Below are 19422 nucleotides of genomic sequence, written 5' to 3'. Positions count from 1 at the left end.
TTAAATTATTTATTATTAAATTATTTAGATTATAAAAAAATGGAATTTAGAAAGAACCTAGTACTCAGATGATCGAAGATCGGAGAATCCGAAGGATCCAAGGATCTTAGGCTACGAGAACATGTTTCACAAGTCTACGTCGGCGAGAATTTACGTCGGCGAGAAATCAACAGATTCATTGTCGCGTCACTTTCTCATTAACTTTGATGTCGATCTTTGCGCAGTGAATCGTTCGCGATGTTCGATGAATAAAAGGCAGCCACGCGATTACATTTATCCATATTTAATATCGATAGTGAGCATTCTGACATGTGGCGATCTGATGGATCGATATATGTGTTCGCCACGTGTTATCTATCCGCTGTTCGAGATCATCGATCGTTCCTGACGTCAATGATCAATCTTGCATCTTCGCGAGATTTTCACATTCTTGATCATCATCGCCTATTAAAAGTGTAGATTAATCTTTTATTGCAAGATATGTCTCAAAATTTTATTTGAAAAAAAGATATAATATTCAAAAATCCATTTACTATGTTAATTATTTACGAGTTATAAATTCTTAAATGCACTCATATTTTTGGCAAGCTAAATTTTTAAATATATCGCTTAAGAAAGTTAAAAAAATTCGAAAATAATTATAATCTAGAAATAATTATAATTATAATCTAGAAATTGTGTAATCAACAATTAAAAAACTTCAAGAATTTAATATTTAGCTACACTGAAATTCAAAAAACTATTTGCTTTAAAACTTTTCATAAATCTAAATTATATATATTTTATATATATTATATATATATTTTAGAATATCGAGATAAAATTAAATTAATCAAGATTGTGAAAAGGTTTACAAAGATTACATTTGAATCTTGCAATAAGAGATTAATTAACGGCGCATCACGAGCGAAGAAAAAGAATTATGTCATTGAGTTTAGTTAAGTCTCGAATAGTTACATTGTATATATATTCACATCTTTTAGTTCATTCTCTTTCCTCTCTCCTTCTTTCTCTATTTCTCACTCTCTCCTACTTTGTCTCTCCACTTTAGATAGGGCAGTGTTGTGGACGGTTACGGAATCGGCGTCCGTAATCCCAAAAATGTTTCCTACAAGTATACATGCTAGTTTTAATAAGTACATATTTCTCAACAACCGTCTTTAGAACTAGGTTTTTAATAAAGTTGTATCATATTACATGATTCCAATATGATGCGCTCTTTTCTTTCCCTTCCGTTTTGTTTTCTCTTCTGCTCTTTTTTATTACGAAACATCTCCGGAAGGGAAAAGCGGCGCTTTTCGTCGATCTACCCTCTGTCATCTTTCGATCTTAGAATTAGATTTTCCCCGCAACGCAAATGCGATTCGCGCACTTTTCGCTTTTTCGTGAACCTTATCTTCGATTCGAGGATTTCATAAATACCAAAAAAACTGAAAATTCTTAGGCTGCTCACAAATTCATTGTAAATAATGGATAATTGATACGATTTGACACAACAATACAGTTTAGTACAACTTTACTCATATTTGTAAAAACTTTAGAAAATTGATCTATATTTAATTTTTTAAATTCGCTAATACTTATATTCATACATCCGTACAAGTAAGTGAAAAAAGAAACTATATAATAATTGCACAGAATTTAATTATTATCTATCTATTCAGCAAAATGTAACATTAAATTGAAATTTATCATTCATCTTTTCTATTCTTCTCCTATAATTTCTCTTTATAACCAGACTTATAAGGAAATAAGAAAATTTGTAAGAAATTGTGTAATAATTTAAGGAATAATTTACAGCATACAGGCTTAAAAAATCAAAAATATGTCAAGATTTAAAAAATTTTAAATTCATATCAAGATTGCGACTCGAAAAATCTAAGATCTACAAAATCTAGAATTTATATCTGCGATCTAAGACATCTAAAATGTTTGACTCTGAAATCTGTGCGATTTTAGATATCTGAAATCTAAGGCATTTAAGATTATGATGTTTAAGAGTCTACAAAGATGCTTTGTAACATTTCTAATATCGTGAGATTTACGGCGCATTCAAAATTAAACTTCAAATTTATCCACACAAATAAGCTATTGAAATTTAAAAGAATTAGTATCTCTTATACTTTAAAAATCATAACAATATTTTTTAGATAATTTTAAAACTAAAAAATTTTGAAAGACTTCTAAAAAATTAATGAGATTAATATTATAAATTCTAAACGTACAGAATCTTAAGGAAATAATCCTAAAATTCTACAAGATATAGGAAATTTCTAAATGAAATTTTTTGAGAATTTTGAAAAAAGAAAATCTTAAAATCTTAAAAAAACGTTTAAGATCATCTTAAAAAATCTTAGAAAGCTAGATTTGAAGAATTCTTAATTCACCAAATCTTAGATGATTTCTACATAGTTATATATTATTCAAGAATTGCGAAATTCTATGCTAATTCTGTAGAACATTTATAAATGTATTTGGCACAAGACAACGCTATCTCGTTTCTTGATCTTAAAAGCATATTTGGCAATCATAGGAAGACTCAAGGGTAGGAAGCTCTTGGGAAATTCTTGACAGATTGTGAAAATTTTAAGAAGATTCCAAAAAATATTATGACTTTCGAAAAAAAAATCACAAAAAAGTTGGAAAATCCTCGAATCTAAGAATGAGACCACATAATGTTCCCCATCCTTATTTCCGTTTACAACATGTCCTAAGTTAATAATAACCAGGAATAGGTGTATAATCTATCTATCTATCTATCTAGTAAAACAGCATCATATTAAAGTCTATCCTCCTCTTCCTCCTCATTATCCTCGTTATTCTCCTCGGACTCCTCCTTGTAGCCGGGATGCTCCGAAATCGCGTAGTAGTTCCCGTTATAAATCACTCCGAGCTCCCGCAGAACATCGCCTCGGATGATCGCCTTGATCGTCCAATTGTAGCACTCTTCGCTTTCGCTTTCGCGATCCAATCGCTCAACGTCGAGGATCTTGGAGCTAAGTCGTTCTAGTATAATGCCGATGTCCTTGATACTAAGATGATGTTTCTGATCAACCGTTAATTGATCGATCAAAAGAAGAAATTTCTCCGAGGTCACGATCTCGTCTTCCATTATCGTGTTCTCCGTCTCAGACTCGGAGCTATCATGCTCTTGATGATGATGATGATTATGATGCAGATGGAAACTGGTGGCGCCGATTAGACGCGAGGTCGACTCCTCGTCGGCGGTGTCACGAAAGCGAACGTGACCTTTGCTGAGGCCGGGTCGCTTAGTGCCATCCGACAGGGAGGATGGCGGCTGCGGCGATGGTGTCTGCGTCTGCGTCTGCTGTTGTTGCTGTTGATGCGGATGATGCGGATGTTGATACTGTGCATGCTGCGCGTCCTGGATCGGCGACGTCGCCACCGATTTATGCACAGCGATTCTGCGACCTTCCTCGTGCAGGGCGCAGCAGTGGAAGTCGCACTCGCCAACGGCGCCGCCGTCAGCGCCGTTCACCGGACTACCGTTTCGCGCGACCGGCTGATGAATGTGATTGGAGCACTCTGGCGTGTGAATGTGGATGGTCGTGCTGTCAAACGAATTCGTGCCCTGTTTCACTAGGCGGCCCGGCATGTGCGGCTGTGTTGGTTGCTGTTATCGAAATGAAAATTAATTCAATAATGATTGTTTAATTCGTGTCAAATAAAAAGAGAGAAGTAATGTAATTAAAATCGAAAAATTTAAAACGATGCAATGACGCAACGATGTGATATATCTAGCCCATTGTTTTAAAAACTTGAACGAAATTAACTTAGAAAATTAGTGAATATTGTATCGACTTCTTTAATTAGAGATGATATACGACGGTTTATCGATAAAATTTAAAAAATTGAAATTGTCGTAAGATTATAATTTAAAAAATGAATCATTCATTATCAGATGAAGCATTCAATCTAGTTGGCATTGAAAAATTCAATGTGTGTGTGCAATAGTTTTATTTTCTTAATAATATCCGGCAAATAGTTTTCTCGGAATCTTAAGAAAATGAATTAAATCACTGTCGCACCATTAATCCCTTAAATTACAGATGACACAACAGTTTCAGGAAATTACAAACTAGTAAAAATTGTTGAGCTAAAATCTGAAAAGGGAGAACGCTTGAACTAATAAAAGCATAGTTAGTAATAAAAGCATAGTTTTAATACCATATCGTCATGATTTATCACAGTGATTCGCGGGCTGGTATACCGCGTCGGACCGATCTCGCCGGGCAAATGCGTCGCCTTGCCATCATAGCCGAGTTTGTCCAAGCTGGTCTGGATCACCAAGGATGGTCGTTGAGCACCGCTCAGGTCGACTTTCTTAGTCGGCGAGTACTTGGAGGTTTGGGCATCCTGGCCTGCCTTGGATTGCTGCTGCTGTACCTGCGACGACGACGACGAACGCTGGTCCCAGTGTAGCACCACTGTGACTCGGCCTTTATTGTCCATGATTTTCCACGATGGCGTCTCATCGTGCAACTCCAGCGCGTGGATCGTCTCGCAGACTATTTTCGGGATCGCCGAAATTGCTGAGAATACAAAAAGAGAACGAATTGTAAATTATTGCCGGATGCGAAGACAAAGATACGGGTGGTGTTTGGTGCTGCAAGACGTGACAATCAGTGCTGATGATCCATCGCAAAAGTGCGAGATCCACAGATCTTAAGGGAGCTAAAGAATTTACAGATTTAAAAGTCTAAATAAAGGCTTTGGGTATAAAGAAGATTGTAAAAGAATTCAAAACATCTAAAGAGAGCTTAAGAATAGAAAAAAACCTACTTGGTTGATCGTTTAAAGGCTTGTGTGTGTGTAAAGATTCAGTTTGATCCACGTGTAATTCAGTTTGATCAATTTTATCAGTTGCCTCGAAGTTAGTTTCCTCAACCAAGTTGCCGATTTCCATCAACCAAAGTTGATCGTTGTAATATCCCCTTTACATAGCAGCGCGTATGATTCTAAAGCAGCTATATATTCGAGGGTTCAAAAATCCAGAAAATCGAGACATTTGATAGTAGAAGAAGAGCTACTTGGTTGATCATTTAAAGGTCTATGTAAGAAACCAATTTTTATTTGGAAAATAATTCAATGAAAATTTAATTTTTCAAATAATATACGTTTAAAAAGACACCGTGACTTCCTGATATCTCTCGTAATCTTTTAGATCCTTTACATTAATCGTTTTCTTCAGAGATTGTTTCGAATTTTCTGTCGTCCGTGTTGCTTCAACCTTAAATCTCTCAACCAAGCTGCTGATTTCCCCTAAGATCGATGGATGCAACGGGCCTTTTCACCTACCAGCGCGAATGATGTCGACGCCAGTGGGGCACCAGCGTTCACCATGCCGCAGCAGGAGCAAGATCGTGTTGTTGCCTAATGTCTTGAAGTACTCGCCGTCCTCGACTTGCGTGCCGTCCGATTCCAAAACTAGCGAGACATTCTCGTTTTGTGGCACGCCCAGTTTTTCCTTACCTGAAATCAAGGATTGGCCGAGGATTGAATGTCAAATGACGTTTAACATTACAAGCGATAACGCTTTAACATCAGCGTGTATTGGTATATGCATATACATGTGTATCACGTATTTGTGCCTACATTAGTGTGCGTATGCCACGTGTCGCTTGTGTAATCATGTGAATGGCGTAGTTGCAAATAATAGTGGTGTGTCCTCGAACGAACGAACGGCGCTTTGTCTCTGAGAAATGTTGCGAGAAATGTGTGTTGCGGGAGCGACATTTTCAAAGGAACTTTGCAGATAATGCAATTCCGCGCTGCGATACGCCGCGCGGAAATATTTCCGACCGGAAATATTTCTTCGCCACCGGACACGTAAAAAATGTATCTCGAAAAGATGATGCTCGGCAGAAATTATCCTCGACGAGACGCGTATTGATTTTTCATAAAAAATGAATCTGATATCTGATTCCTTCATATGTGATCTTGAAATCTTTTTTAAATTTATTTTCTTCTGAGAAAATGTTCTGTATAAAAGAAAAATGATACCTCTTATAACCTCTTGTAAGTATTGTAAAAAAGAAAAGATTTATATACAGTGCCTTATGCTGCTAATTTGTAATATTACGAAATAATAGATGGATAAGAAATTACTATTTAAAAAGTGTTTGTTCTGATAAATACGATATTTTGGAAACAAAATTTGTTAAAGAAAAATGCTTCAATGATAACACGAAAAACCAACTATAATATCAAAGTTATATTACTAAAGTGCGTATTTAATTGTTTAATATTAAATTTAATGGCTAATCTTTTAGATCTTAACATATTCTCTTTACCCCGGACAATCAATTCTTCGAAATTGCTAACGACCAGTCCTTTTCTTACGTTACGCCAGCTGTCCCATATCTTAAAAGGTCTCTTGGTCCGTAACTCCTGCAAAAATTAAATAAGATACAATTAACTTTCTTTTAAATATTATTCTTTTAAATATTATTGACAGCTATTAAAATATATGTATTAAATATAATAAAAAAAAATAAATTATACTATAAATACTAAATTATAATTCTAAATATAATTCTTTAAAAAAAATATAGATTAGAAATTTATAGAATATTAGATGTAAATAGAATTGTAAATTAAATATCAAAGATTGCTAAGTAAAAATTAAATGTCAAAAAAAAAGGAAGACAAAAGTTTTATGGTGAAAAAGGTTCTATGATTTTATTCTGGTGGAAAGGGCATGTGATATCTGGCATCGATTAATTTTAATATAGTGAAAAAATACAGTGTGTACTGGACTTTAACGCACGGTAAAGTTAAAAATGGTTGACATTTGCGATTTATTATTGACCTTAAATGTTCTCCGGAAGTTCATGCGAGTTAAAACGCTTTGTAAAAATAAAGATATTGAACATTAGAAAAAGGGTAAAATAGCAGATTTATATCGGCATTTTTTAAGTTACAATTTACTACTTATTCGCACGTATGTTTTCATAGAATACAACCCTGTGCGAATCTTATATTTTGGAAGAGTATTTAAAACCTATACAAAAGTTCCCGAAATTTAGATAACTATATTATAGATTATAATAGATTTATCATGCATCTCGTAGCAAATTAACAGACTTTACAAATAAGCAATAACTCACACATAAATTAAAAATAATTTGCAGCAAGAAAAGCCATGTGAAGGCCTGAAGAGGTGACCCCGGGAAACGCTTGTCGCCCAGATGTTAAGTGGGGTAAATAATTTTCCAGCAAGCTTTGTACACATAGTAACCATGTAGAACGGCTGATAAATAAAATCTTTCATATAAAACTTTCACTCTGTCGTGAATGAAATTAACACGACATTTTGGTCTATCAAAAATGTCACAAAATTGAAAACGGCAATATTTTTAGTAGTTTAACTTGCTTATATTTATCGTTTTTTTAAGAAAGAAGTTATAAATCAAATTTAAAATATTTTATTTGATGATTGCTAAATTTTTTAATTTTTAACATAATATCACAATAAGCATTAAAGAAAATATTGCTCAGCTTATATTTATTATTTATACAAATTTTATAATTTTATATAATAAATTTAGATAAAAATTAATACATGTTATTAATTATACAAAATGTACAGGATCAAATAAAATTATCCTAAATCCATTAACATGCGATTAACATATTAATAATAAACAAAAAAAAGGGGAGAAAGAAAAAATTACCCTAGGTCTATTAACATGCGACTAACATATTGATAATTGATATGAAGAAGAGATAAAAATATAATATGAAATAAAAACTATATAGAAAAAAATGAAAATTAACATTTAGATGTATGCAAAGTATCCCAAAACTATTGCACTTTAAGGTAACATAGTACGGAAGACTTAAAAATTTTAATTTTATCCTAAATTATTTACATTTAAAAATCTGAAGATATATCTTTTCTTGTAAATTCTGAGACTATTTAGATTCTAAATATCCACAAATTTTTTCTTTCCTTTCTTTTCTTTTTCCCTCCATGAGTATTCAAAATTCTCTTCTATTTATGTTACATTTATCTATATAATACATAAAATAGTATAAAATTTATTATATCATCAATTTATTATATATATCAAATCATAAATGAGATAGTGTTTATCTGTATTATATAAATATATCTGTATTATTATAAATATATCTGTATTAAAAGCATACAAAAATAAATAAAAGTAAGACACTTACTATAATAATTTACACGAATTTTTCTATAAACTTTCCACTCAAGAGCTTTACGATGTTTATCGAAAGAAAATTATTTTATTAATTTATTTTAGGATTATGTTTATTTTACATGATTCATTCGCGAATATTTGCTGGACTCGTTTCATACACTTTATCATACTTTGCACTGTAGATACACTTTGCACTGTTCGATCGGCGAAATTGCATCCCGACGACGTCGCTAGCGATCTCGGAATAATGCGAGCCGAAGGGGTGCATTATGTTTGGGGTTGTCCCTAGTCTTCATCGGGGTGGCGCTAAGAGTGTACAGGACGCGTGCGCAGTTTATGCTCGAAAGCACTGACCTGGTTCAACCGGTCTTAACTCGTAATATCGCTTATTTATTCTGTACAGTGGTCGAATAATATGCCGGTCATTCATCATCTATATCAATGTATGATTATTACATTTGTTAAGCATTTATTATTACTAAGTATATATGTCACAAGATACGTATATTCAAATTAACCGAAAAGAGGAATTCTATTCAATTATTTGTTTTTATTTTATGATAAGTTTATTACGTTATTATTCTCTAAATTTTGTTATCATATTGTTCTCCAAATTAATTTTCAAAATTGACATATTCAAAGTTTTAAACTGAGACGACGTTTCAAAAACTCATTCTTTTACGTATACAACGATATAATTAAATTACGATATAATTAATTTAAAATTTCAAAACTTAACCGAGAGAGAGAGAGAGAGAGAGAGAGAGAGAGTTACAGGATATATAAATGTATATATAATAATCTAAATAATATTACATATAAAAATACAAAAAAATTATAACACACAAGAAGATACAATCAATCTGGAATTTCGAATCAGGTATCTCAAAGAGAGCGGTCAACATCTTTAAGAATTCAGAAATTCAGAGATTGAAAAATTCAAAGATCTAAAATTGGAATGTTTATTTGAGCAATATAAGTCCCTCTCTTCGCATTCGCAAAGTCGCCATGGATGGAACTTAGTAAACAACATCGCAACGTGCTAACGAGCAAATAGGGAACCGCCTGCAGCTGCAGCGGGCTGTGCAACGTGGATGTACCCAGGTGTATCCCTTAACGAAGTATCGTCGAGAACCGCTGCCGTTGCTGACGATTCCTCTGCGAATTTTTGATTTACTGAAACTCATCACACTCGAAGGGTTCTAAAGTCATGGAATTCCAAGTAATCAATAAGAAAATAACGCTACACAAATATTTAACGAAATTCTTCATTTTATGACAATGTTTCTTCAATGTGCCTATATACTGAAACGTTTTTAAATATATATTCAATATATGTTAAATATCTTTTAAAAATTTTTTAAATTTTTTGAATTTTTTCTTTCCTTTTTTACATATTTGTCCTTTGATTTATTTATGCATGAAAAATTAAATACACAGATAATCTACAAAAATAATTTTTTTTACTAAAATTCATGAACTCAGGTATATTCTTTAAGAAATCTGTTGGGCTTTACCATCTCAAAAAACTGTTTTTTCTTAATTTTTATTAAATTAATTTAATTAAGGGTTTAAAGATTTGCTCTTATATGTAGTTTACTTAGTTTTTTGTTCTATCCGAATTTGTTTATTTTAAAAATTATAATATAGCCAAACACTGCAAATCCGAAAGTCTTTTTTAAATATTCCAAAGGATCTAACACGAGACCGCAAATGTGCGAAGAAGCTTCTACAATGAAACAAAAAGGTATATAGGAATTCCGTAAAACGTGACAAACGATGATAAGGATTTTGCATGAAAGAGTCTGTGAACGTGCAAAACGACGAGAAGAATTTTGTGAGCATGCAAAGTAGCGACGAACGAACATACAATGAGGTAAAGAACGTTCTACGAACGAGAAAAGCATTCCAGCAATGAAAGAGTAACATTCTCGCGACTCTGCTCTGCTCTGTATAATTTTTAACATAATAAATAGACTGAGAGAGAATATTTGAAAAAGCGTATCGAATTAAAAATTTGTGTCCTGATTTTCTTTAAAAGAAGATTCGAGCAATCCAACTGATACAAGATGATACGATAGGATTCTACGATCCTGCAAATCAGTGAAGCAAAATTTACGAGTGAATAGTGAGATGGATTGTAAGAAGACGAAAAGCAATGAGGACGAGTCTATATGAGCGGGAAAAGCGTGAACAAAAAAAGTTCCTTACCAGTGGACAAAACGGACGCAAGGATTCTGTGAACGCGTAGAGCGATAAAGGAGTTTCTAGGAATAAAACGATGAAATGAAATTTTGCGAGTGCAAAAAATATCAAAAACATGATTTACACACGAATAAAACAAAAAAGAATGAGAGGAACAACGAGAAGAATACCACTAATGCTAAAAACATCGTTGAAAGTTTCACTAATGGAAGAGAAATATTGGCAACAAATGATAAGGACGAAATGCAAGACGCATTCTAGTCATTTGAGAGAGACATGAAAAATTACAAGCAATATTATAAACTAGAAGAAATAAGAATATATATAAAAATTACAAAAATTTTTGAAAAATATGCAAAAATAAGTATTCATTAATACTAGATAGATAATTGAGAATCACCATTAAATAATTATTAATTAAATTAATAAAAAAAATATCTTACAAGGAGAATTTGAATATCCTATGAAAAAAATTGTGTTTAATTAATAAAGAGACGGAATGAATCCTAATAAAGTATTTTTTTTGAATGAAAGAGGATGATCATATAAATAAGGAAAATATAAAAGATAATTCTGTATTTATCAAGAAGTACATTCGAATATATTTTTTCCCTATTTATTATTCCCCTTGGAAGTCGCGGATGGTGATAAACGACTCGAATCATAACTCAGAACATGTTCATAAACTAGGACAACAGCAGCGAGTATCTCTACAACTATGTGCTTCCATATTACAAATGAAGAAAAAGTGTGTCCATCACAATGGGTGCTAGATGCGAAGGGATTAGGAATCTCAGGAATTATCGGAAAATGTTACAGAAGAATTTTCAACTGATAAAATCTAGCGAGAAGAGATTTCTGATTGGATTTGAAATACATATGCGAAACAATAAAAAAATGCGAACTCATTCTTAAAAGCATTATTTCTGAGATTCTAAACAGATAAAGAAATAGAACGAGATGTCTGAAAAAGCAATCGTAAAATAACTCAAGAGAATGAAACAAGGCTGAAAAATTTAGCGAGCGAGAAACTAGAGCATTCGCGCGAATATCAATCTTTTCGTGAAGAAACGCGAACTTATCGAGAAAGAAAGAAGGGGCCAAAGGGCTCGTCCCTTCGGCTGTTCGGCCTTGCCAAGAGGGTGATGCACTCTAGGGGGGTGCAAGCCGAGGACCGACCGTCGGGTGTCACGAGGTCACGTGAAAATAGGTCACCGAGAGGCGTCCTCTCCGCTAAAAGAAGATTTCCACGACGACAGGTTCCTTTGTTCGCAATTTAAATAGGCAGGAATTTCCACGAGAATTTCCTCCCGGCTGCGGGAATGGATCCGCGGGGTGGATGCTGCATGCGCGCGAGAAAGGAGAGAAGGAGCTACCGGAAGAACATACATACCTCTCTTGCCATTACGTCATAGCCCTGCAGGTAAGGAACCGTCCCAGCAGCAAGCGCGCGGTTTTATTCCGAAGGAACGACCACCAAGGCGAGGAAGAAGAAGGCTGTACGTCGCATTATATATCGGTGGATGCTGCTCTCTGGTCGCGCTGCTGTCCGCCCAACCTGCTCGCGCGTACACCCTCGCAAGGTGTCTCTCTCTCTCTCTTTCTCTCTCTCTCTCCCTTGCACCGTCTCTGCCTCTCTTTCTCTTTCCGTCTTTCTCTTCCTCCTCTGTCTCTCGAGCGCGAGGACAAAACGCGCTGCGACACCGTGTCTGGCTGGCTGCACTCTGGCTGGACCCACTGATCGAACAGCAACGGACTGTATCTACTGACGGCTGGCTGGCTTCACTGGCTGTCGATGATCGTGCTGTCTTTCCTTCCTCACGCAGCTGCTTCTCACCGAGACGCTGTCGCTGTCTTTGTTGAACCCGCGGCGCCGCGCCTCGCTCCGTCCCGCTCGCTCGCACGCACGTATGCGAGGTAGACGAGAGCGAGGAGCGCACAACACTCGCCGTTATATCCCCCGCGATTAAAGCACAGCCACCCCCGGCCGGCCACCCCTGTGCTGCCGTGCCGCCAGGAGAAACGGAGGAGAAAGAGGGAGAGAGAGAGAGAGTGAGAGAGAGGGCGAGCGGAACGGAGGAGCGCGTGACGAGCAGGGGTTGCGGCGACGTACGTACGTTCGTACGTCCGTTCGTCGACGTGGACGTACCTGGCCCCGACGACCGTGCGATTAACCGACCGTACGTTTAAGATTTCACTGGCGCATACGACGGGGGCCCTCGTCGCGAATTGTAACACTAGCTTCCTCCCAGCGGTTACTGCGGCGACTCCTAGTTTTAGGATCGATTCTCCTACAGTACGTACCGCCGCGAGGGGTCGGAAGGGCCGCTCTGCACGTATCTTCTCCCCGTGCGTCCCAGTCACCCGCTTCGCCAACCCCGCCGCCGCCCGAAACCCCTAGGAAACCTCGCCCCGCGAGCGCCACCGACAGCCAGCATCCACGACTACTATGTGGGAAATGCCATCCTCGCGTCCATCCGCCGGGAGGGTGCAACGAGGGTGATCTTGAGAGAAGATGTCTCGGAGGGTAAAATCAATGCAGTTTTGTGGACAATGCTGTTATTAGAATTTTTTCTCAGGATTACCCGAAGAACAAGATTTTTCTTTTGACCGAGAGCTGAAATAAAAGGTAGCAGATGGAAAATAGACAATCCCATCGTGTATGTTCAAAAAGCTGAGTCCTATATGAGAAGATTCCTGAAAATGTGCAAACTACAATTATATATATTTCAGAATGTACATTAAAAAACAAAAAGACAAATTCTTCATTTAAAATTGCGCCCTTTGAAGAGAATAATGCAAAAAGATTCTCTTGCTATGTGAATATCATAAATAATATAAATAATATATTTTGACCAAATAGAAAAGGATAATTATAAAAAAGGTGTTTCCTTCGTTACAATTTAATTAACTTATGCACATGCACTGTAAAGTGCTTTTCCGACTGTATCACCACCCCTCTTTGTAACACGTGCATTGCCATAGCGATCGCCAATAAATAGAAGCGTCTGCGCCTTGCGCCCCTCAATGCATGTACGAAAGTTTGTCGACTAGCTTAGCTTCAACAACACACGTGTTTTTTTTTTCTATAAAAGTAGATATGTCAAACGTAGAAGAGAAGAATTTTTGCGAAAAGAAACATGATTTCAATCAGAATTTGATCGAGCCGCCTAACTCGTTCGAACAATTGTGCAACATGATAAACCAACTGGAAAAAGATAGCAGTATTGAAATTACGGAATACAATCGAATTGATTTATTGGCTGCTGACATAAAACACGATGTCAATCTAGAGCCAGCATTACACAAGTATCTGGAACATGTAAGCAAAAGTTTTATTTGTCACAATTCGTTAATTTTTAAAATAAAGATTGACTTATATTTCATATAATTGCATTACATTATTATTATACTAAATGTAACAATTTTATTAATGTTGTAAATCAAATATGATCAAGCCCAGATTGAACCGGAAAAAGATGTCACCGCAAATAAATGTGATTCAGTTGCAACGACTTACGAAGACATAATGTCTTTCCTAGAAAATATTGAAAATGGTATTAAAAGTTAGAAGTTGGTATTAGAAGATTAAATGTTTTTCTTTCTTTTTCTTCCTTTCTAATTGTATTTAAATTCGCATTTTAAAATTTTATTTATCTCGTTATAATAAACAATTTTTCAACAATATTATAGATGTGCAAGCGAATAACGTCATTAAGGAAAATGCAACAACTATAATCTCGTCGTGTCAAAATCCTAGGTGACAATATTAATAATTAATTGACTGGCATAGATATATTATATACGGGAAAAGAATTTTGCATATATAAAAAATGTTGTTTCTTTCGGCAGAAATGACATACAAAACAGCCGGATTTTCGACTGTCAGCAGGATGATTTAGAAACCGCGAGATTGCAAATCGAGGAAAAGAACGCGACAATAGAATGTTTGAAAAATCAATTAAAATCCGAACGGAAAGCAGCATGCGACAAAATGATGACACAAAAACGGTGCAACGCTACCAAGATAAAAGAGCTGGAGAATAAGTACAGGATCATCGTGAAACGTCATCAGAAGTTTATCGAACAGCTGATCGCCGAAAAGACGGATCTCGCGCAAAAATGTGACTCTCTGGCACAACAGATAAAAAATACAGAACAGAAAATTCAGCGAGATTTGAAAGTAATTAGCGAAAGACACGCCGTTGAGCTGCAACGTGCGAAAGAAAATATAGTTGCGTCCGAAAAAATCCGGCGCGAGCGATGGTTGGAGATGAAAACTTCAAAAATTAAGGTTGTCATTAATTTACATTGATTATTATTAACAAATCTAATTCAAGAACTTGTTTTAGCTTTTCTATAAAATGATAATTGAAAATAATAATTTATTGTAGAAGAATCTCAATTCCTTTGTGAAAGAGGAACGATATTAAATAGCTTATATCTTTGAATTATAATAATGATAAAAATGTTGTGCATAACATAATAATTACACAGTTTGTGATAAATAACAGAAATTATTAATATCACAGGAAATGACAGTGAAAGGATTAGAACCAGAGCTGCATAACATGATGGAACAACATCAACGAGAAATACAGGAATTGAGACGCGCGCATATAAAAGAATTACAAGACACAGAATTGCGTGCGATGCGTAGATCAAATCAACAATTAGAGCAATTGCGAATCGAATTAACAGACAATCATGAGAAAATGTTGGCCAAGGAAAAAGATATACTAACGACAAGGCGAGACATTAATTCATGCATGAATTTATTTTAATATATTTTTAATTAAGTATTATATAAATTATAACAAAATTTTGCATTTAATTAGATATAAGGAAAAACTGGAAGAGCAAGAAGCACACTATCAGGCCCAACAAAAAACATTTACGGAGCATTTCGAAAGAGAAAAGTCTATACTTATTGCAGAGCAAAAGAAACGCGACCAGGAAACAAGCGTGATGATACAACAAACGCAGTTGCATTTTCAGGTTTGTTTTAGAATAAAATTATTCTCTTATTATTGACAAGACGCAAATTGTATGGTAGACTTTTCTTTGCAGAAAGAAACAGAAAGATTGAAAGAGCAACAAGAAATTGCTAAGAGAAATTTGGAGGAATCCCTGAGGAATAAATGGCTCGCATGGGCAGATAATTATAAAAAACAACAAAGCGCAAATTTGATCAAGGCAGAGACTGCAATTCGTAGTGATTGTCAAAAGGAAAGAGACAAGCAGATAGAAATCGCTATAGCTAGATTGGAAAAAGAATCTCGTGAGATGCGAGCTAAGTTGCAGCAAAGTTTCGATAATAAATTGGAGTAAGTTTAATGATATAACTTTTGTATATGAAAATACACATACATAATTATAAGAATTTTGTGCCAAAATAATTTTTAGATTAATGAAAGAAGATTACGATACGAAATTGCAATCTGCAACTAAAAGCGAAAGCATTCATAAAAATAAATTATTATTATTAGAAGAAAGATTTAAGTGTACAGAAATCCAATTTGAGAAAACAGAAAATAGATTGAAGGAATGCATGTCCAATTTAAATGATATGAATGAGGTAAATTTTTTATAAATGTAAACACATTTTAAAACATAAACATATAAATTGTGATCATATAACTATAATTTCTTTAATTTCTTTATTTGTAATTTATAGACAATCGTGAAATTGACCACAGAAAAAGATAATGCAAAAGAGTTAGCAAAGCAAGAAATTGAAACAGAAAAAAGAGAATTGGAAGACAAGATTGCATCGCTCTATCAAGAAATAATTCAGAATAATGCTAATAGAGATCAATTTATGGCACAATTGCAGAGCAGGTTAAAATTTAATATTCAACAGTAAAATATTAAAAAAATTAAACATATGCGTCGTTTAAAAATTAGTACACTCTAATATATAGCACATTCATTAAAATATTTTTTTGTTTCAGGATAAAATTGATAATTACTCAAAAAGCTTTAACTATAAAAAATCTCAACAAAAAACTCCATGATACTAACTCAAGGTGTGAACACTTGGAAAAATTGTTAGATCAGCAGAGAAAAGAATATATTTTAAAAACTTTATAAATTTTATTTATGTAAAAATGTGTGCATATATACGTTATTTGTAAGATGAATTAATATTTTTACTATATATCTATACACAACAAAAATAGCTTTCACTGTAAAATGCAAATTGTGTATGTTTTTCCGTAAACATGAAAAAAATTATATGCTATATAAAATACAATATTAGATAAGTATAAAAAAAAATCATCAAACGAATTAATAATATATGTGTAAATGTAATTATATAAAAATAGATTTATACTTTACATTATATATAGATTATAGAAGAAAAGATTAAGTAACAGACAAATATATAAAATCAAAATTATTTATACATAATTTCACATATAAAATTTATAATGTAAAAATTAAACATACTTTCATCAATGCATTTGTGCATATTCTATTTATCAAATGTGACAGTAATTTAAACATATTATATGTGCACATATATATAACATACAATCATATATATATAATTTATTAAAATGTAATCTTTTTACAAATCTGATCATTAATCTCATCGGTAATGTTTTTATTTGCGCTAAAAAATGATCATATAAGAAAAAATCACACTTTTTTTACAATTTGCACAACATCTTCGTCACAAAGAAGATGATCCTTCCCCACTTTTTGTGGTTGGTGTTTCACTGATGAGCCCCATACCAAAGCACTGCAATATGACGAATTAGTTACAATATCTATGAAAAAATTTATACAAAAGCTAAAAATACAAAAAATTATATACATACTATTTAAATTCTTTTGCAATCGATCTGTGTAGTTTATTACAAAAGTCTTCAACTGTTCGCCTTTCAGTATTTAATACTACAGGTGCATTATAGTCAGGGAGTTGTCCTTTAGGTTTGGTATAACTGTTATAAAAATTCAAATTAATCTTAAACGTTAATAAACTTACATAAATTATATAATAGTTATATATAAATTAAGTTATAAAATTAAATAAACTTACATTCTAACGAGTTGCAAATAATCCCACATCTTCTCTAGCAAATCATCAAAGTTCCATTTGTGATGGGCTGAGATTGGTACACAATGTGGAATTTTATAAATAACATCCAATTCTTCTATACTTATTTGATCTGTTCAAAAATTCCCATTCATAAATATCATTTTTTTTTATATGAACGATATAGATCACATAGTTATCACATAGTTATCATAGTTATTGAAATTACCTATTTTATTTAAGAGATAAATGCAAGGAACATAAACACGATTCCCTTCTATAACGTCGATCAGATCGTCAGAGGTAGCATCGTACCTTAATGTAATATCTGCGTTGCTGATTTTGTATTCTGACAAAATCATTCTCACTGTATCATAATCGAGTTCGGATTGTGGACACTGAACCAAACACAATAGTATTATATATCTTATAGTATTTTTTGCCCTATATATTTTATTTATATTAATCGATTATTCTCTCAACTTTTATTTTCTTACCATGGTTTGTAGATTGATACCACCTTTGTCCTTCTTCTTAAAAGTTATATTTGGTGGTTGTTTGTTCAATCGCAAACCAAAACCTTCCAATTCATGCTCAATTAATCGTTTATGCCCAAGTGGTTTGAGGACATCCAAAACAATGAAGATTAAGCTGCATGTTCGTGCTACAGCAATGACTTGTCGTCCACGTCCTTTACCATCCTTTGCACCTTCTATAATACCTGGAAGATCTAACAGCTGCAAGATGCATTCTGTTACAATCTTAACTTGATTTTATTTCTGTATACAAATGATTCTAACTCTTAATTCTAAGTAAGAAATATACAAAATAACAAATATGTTAATCCCAAAAATATTTATAAAAATTCATACAGAACATAAAACCAAATATTCCTTGACAATAATTCAGGCTAGATTTTGAATTACCTGTATTTTTGCTCCTTTATATTTTATACAACCAGGAACAGTTGTAAGTGTTGTAAATTCATATTCAGCTACCTCAGAATAGACACCAGCTAGTGTACTCAATAGTGTGGATTTTCCAACAGATGGAAAGCCTATAAAAATTTAATCCTTATATGAATCTTTATAAATCTTTATAAAATCATATAGGATGAAATCATATAAGGAAATCATATAAGATGAAATGTAAAATATTGTCATATGTAATTTATAAATGTTTATACTTCTCCAAGATGTAAATTATATGGAATATGAATAAAAAGACTGTCAAAAATTGATATATTATAGTACAGACTGCCAGACTGACATTACGTTTTATAATGCAATTATTATACGGATTATAAAATATCGACGCAATTACGAGAAACTCACCGACAAAACCAATACGAGCATCACCGGTCTTGGCAACCTCGAAACCCTGTTCGCCACCTCCACCGCCACCCTTTGGAGTAATTAGTTCGCGTCTGAGCTTGGCTAGCTTCGCTTTCAGCAGACCCAAGTGCCCAGAAGTCGCCTTGTTCTTCTGGGTACGGGCCATCTGAAAGAGAAAATTATTGTGAATGAGATAACATATAGATAGATTGCGAAAAATTCGTTGTGATTTTCAAAATAGAAGGTTACCTCGGCCTCGATGGAGGCAATTTTTTCCAGAATCGTGCTCATTTTTGAATCTGCAAAGAATCGTGGAAAATAGCTTCAAGCTTAAAAACAAATCATCCAGCTAAGGGAACCTGTCACATTATTAGTAGAATCACAAAATCATCGAAATAATAAAGCGACCGGGCACGTTACACGTGCACACATGCATATGTTAATTCTGCCAACACAGCCATAGATCATATGAAATTTCTGAAATCTCTAGATGAGAAACCGAGTAGGTAAAATTGGAACACTAAGAAGACACTAGACACAATATCACGTAATTGGCTGCGATCAGGAAAACACTAAAAATGCTTTGAAGCATTTGACCAATCAGATTAAAGAAATCTTTATTCCTTTTATCTCTATTCCTTTTTCC

At 33.9% G+C, this 19422-nt stretch overlaps 3 protein-coding genes across 4 annotated transcripts; 1 reads left to right on the top strand and 2 right to left on the bottom strand.

Annotated features, from left to right (window-relative positions):
- Positions 1–2423: 2423 nt before the first annotated feature.
- On the bottom strand, positions 2424–12927 carry LOC105251915. 2 transcript variants are annotated; one of them, XM_011259027.3, is made up of 5 exons: positions 11791–12927; positions 6315–6411; positions 5320–5493; positions 4189–4553; positions 2424–3634 (listed from the first exon to the last, which is right to left on the bottom strand). In XM_011259027.3, exons 1-5 carry the CDS (start codon positions 11800–11802, stop codon positions 2780–2782), a joined length of 1503 nt encoding a protein of 500 aa, XP_011257329.1. In that variant the 5' UTR covers positions 11803–12927; the 3' UTR covers positions 2424–2779. The 2 variants fall into 2 exon arrangements, with proteins under 2 accessions (XP_011257329.1, XP_011257338.1); XM_011259036.3 differs by lacking the exons at positions 6315–6411; positions 11791–12927 and adding an exon at positions 4804–4988 and having other exon boundaries at positions 5320–5446.
- A 570-nt stretch (positions 12928–13497) lies between these two features.
- Positions 13498–16490, top strand: LOC105251925 (centrosomal protein of 131 kDa). Its single transcript, XM_025412206.1, has 10 exons — positions 13498–13719; positions 13861–13954; positions 14091–14157; positions 14250–14691; positions 14930–15147; positions 15236–15395; positions 15468–15724; positions 15804–15975; positions 16075–16238; positions 16352–16490. The coding sequence occupies exons 1-10, from the start codon at positions 13498–13500 to the stop codon at positions 16488–16490; spliced, it is 1935 nt and encodes a 644-aa protein (XP_025267991.1).
- Positions 16491–16938: 448 nt separating this feature from the next.
- Positions 16939–19223, bottom strand: LOC105251935 (GTP-binding protein 128up). Its single transcript, XM_011259058.3, has 8 exons — positions 19026–19223; positions 18777–18942; positions 18369–18499; positions 17940–18179; positions 17672–17840; positions 17446–17575; positions 17225–17347; positions 16939–17145 (listed from the first exon to the last, which is right to left on the bottom strand). Exons 1-8 carry the CDS (start codon positions 19065–19067, stop codon positions 17043–17045), a joined length of 1104 nt encoding a protein of 367 aa, XP_011257360.1. The 5' UTR covers positions 19068–19223; the 3' UTR covers positions 16939–17042.
- Positions 19224–19422: the final 199 nt, after the last annotated feature.

This window comes from Camponotus floridanus, unplaced genomic scaffold, assembly GCF_003227725.1.
Source record: "Camponotus floridanus strain SB8 unplaced genomic scaffold, Cflo_v7.5 scaffold49, whole genome shotgun sequence".
Taxonomy (NCBI): Eukaryota; Metazoa; Arthropoda; class Insecta; order Hymenoptera; family Formicidae; genus Camponotus; species Camponotus floridanus.
The sequence above is the reverse complement of the archived record's forward strand: the minus strand, read 5'-3'. Positions and strand labels throughout refer to the sequence as shown.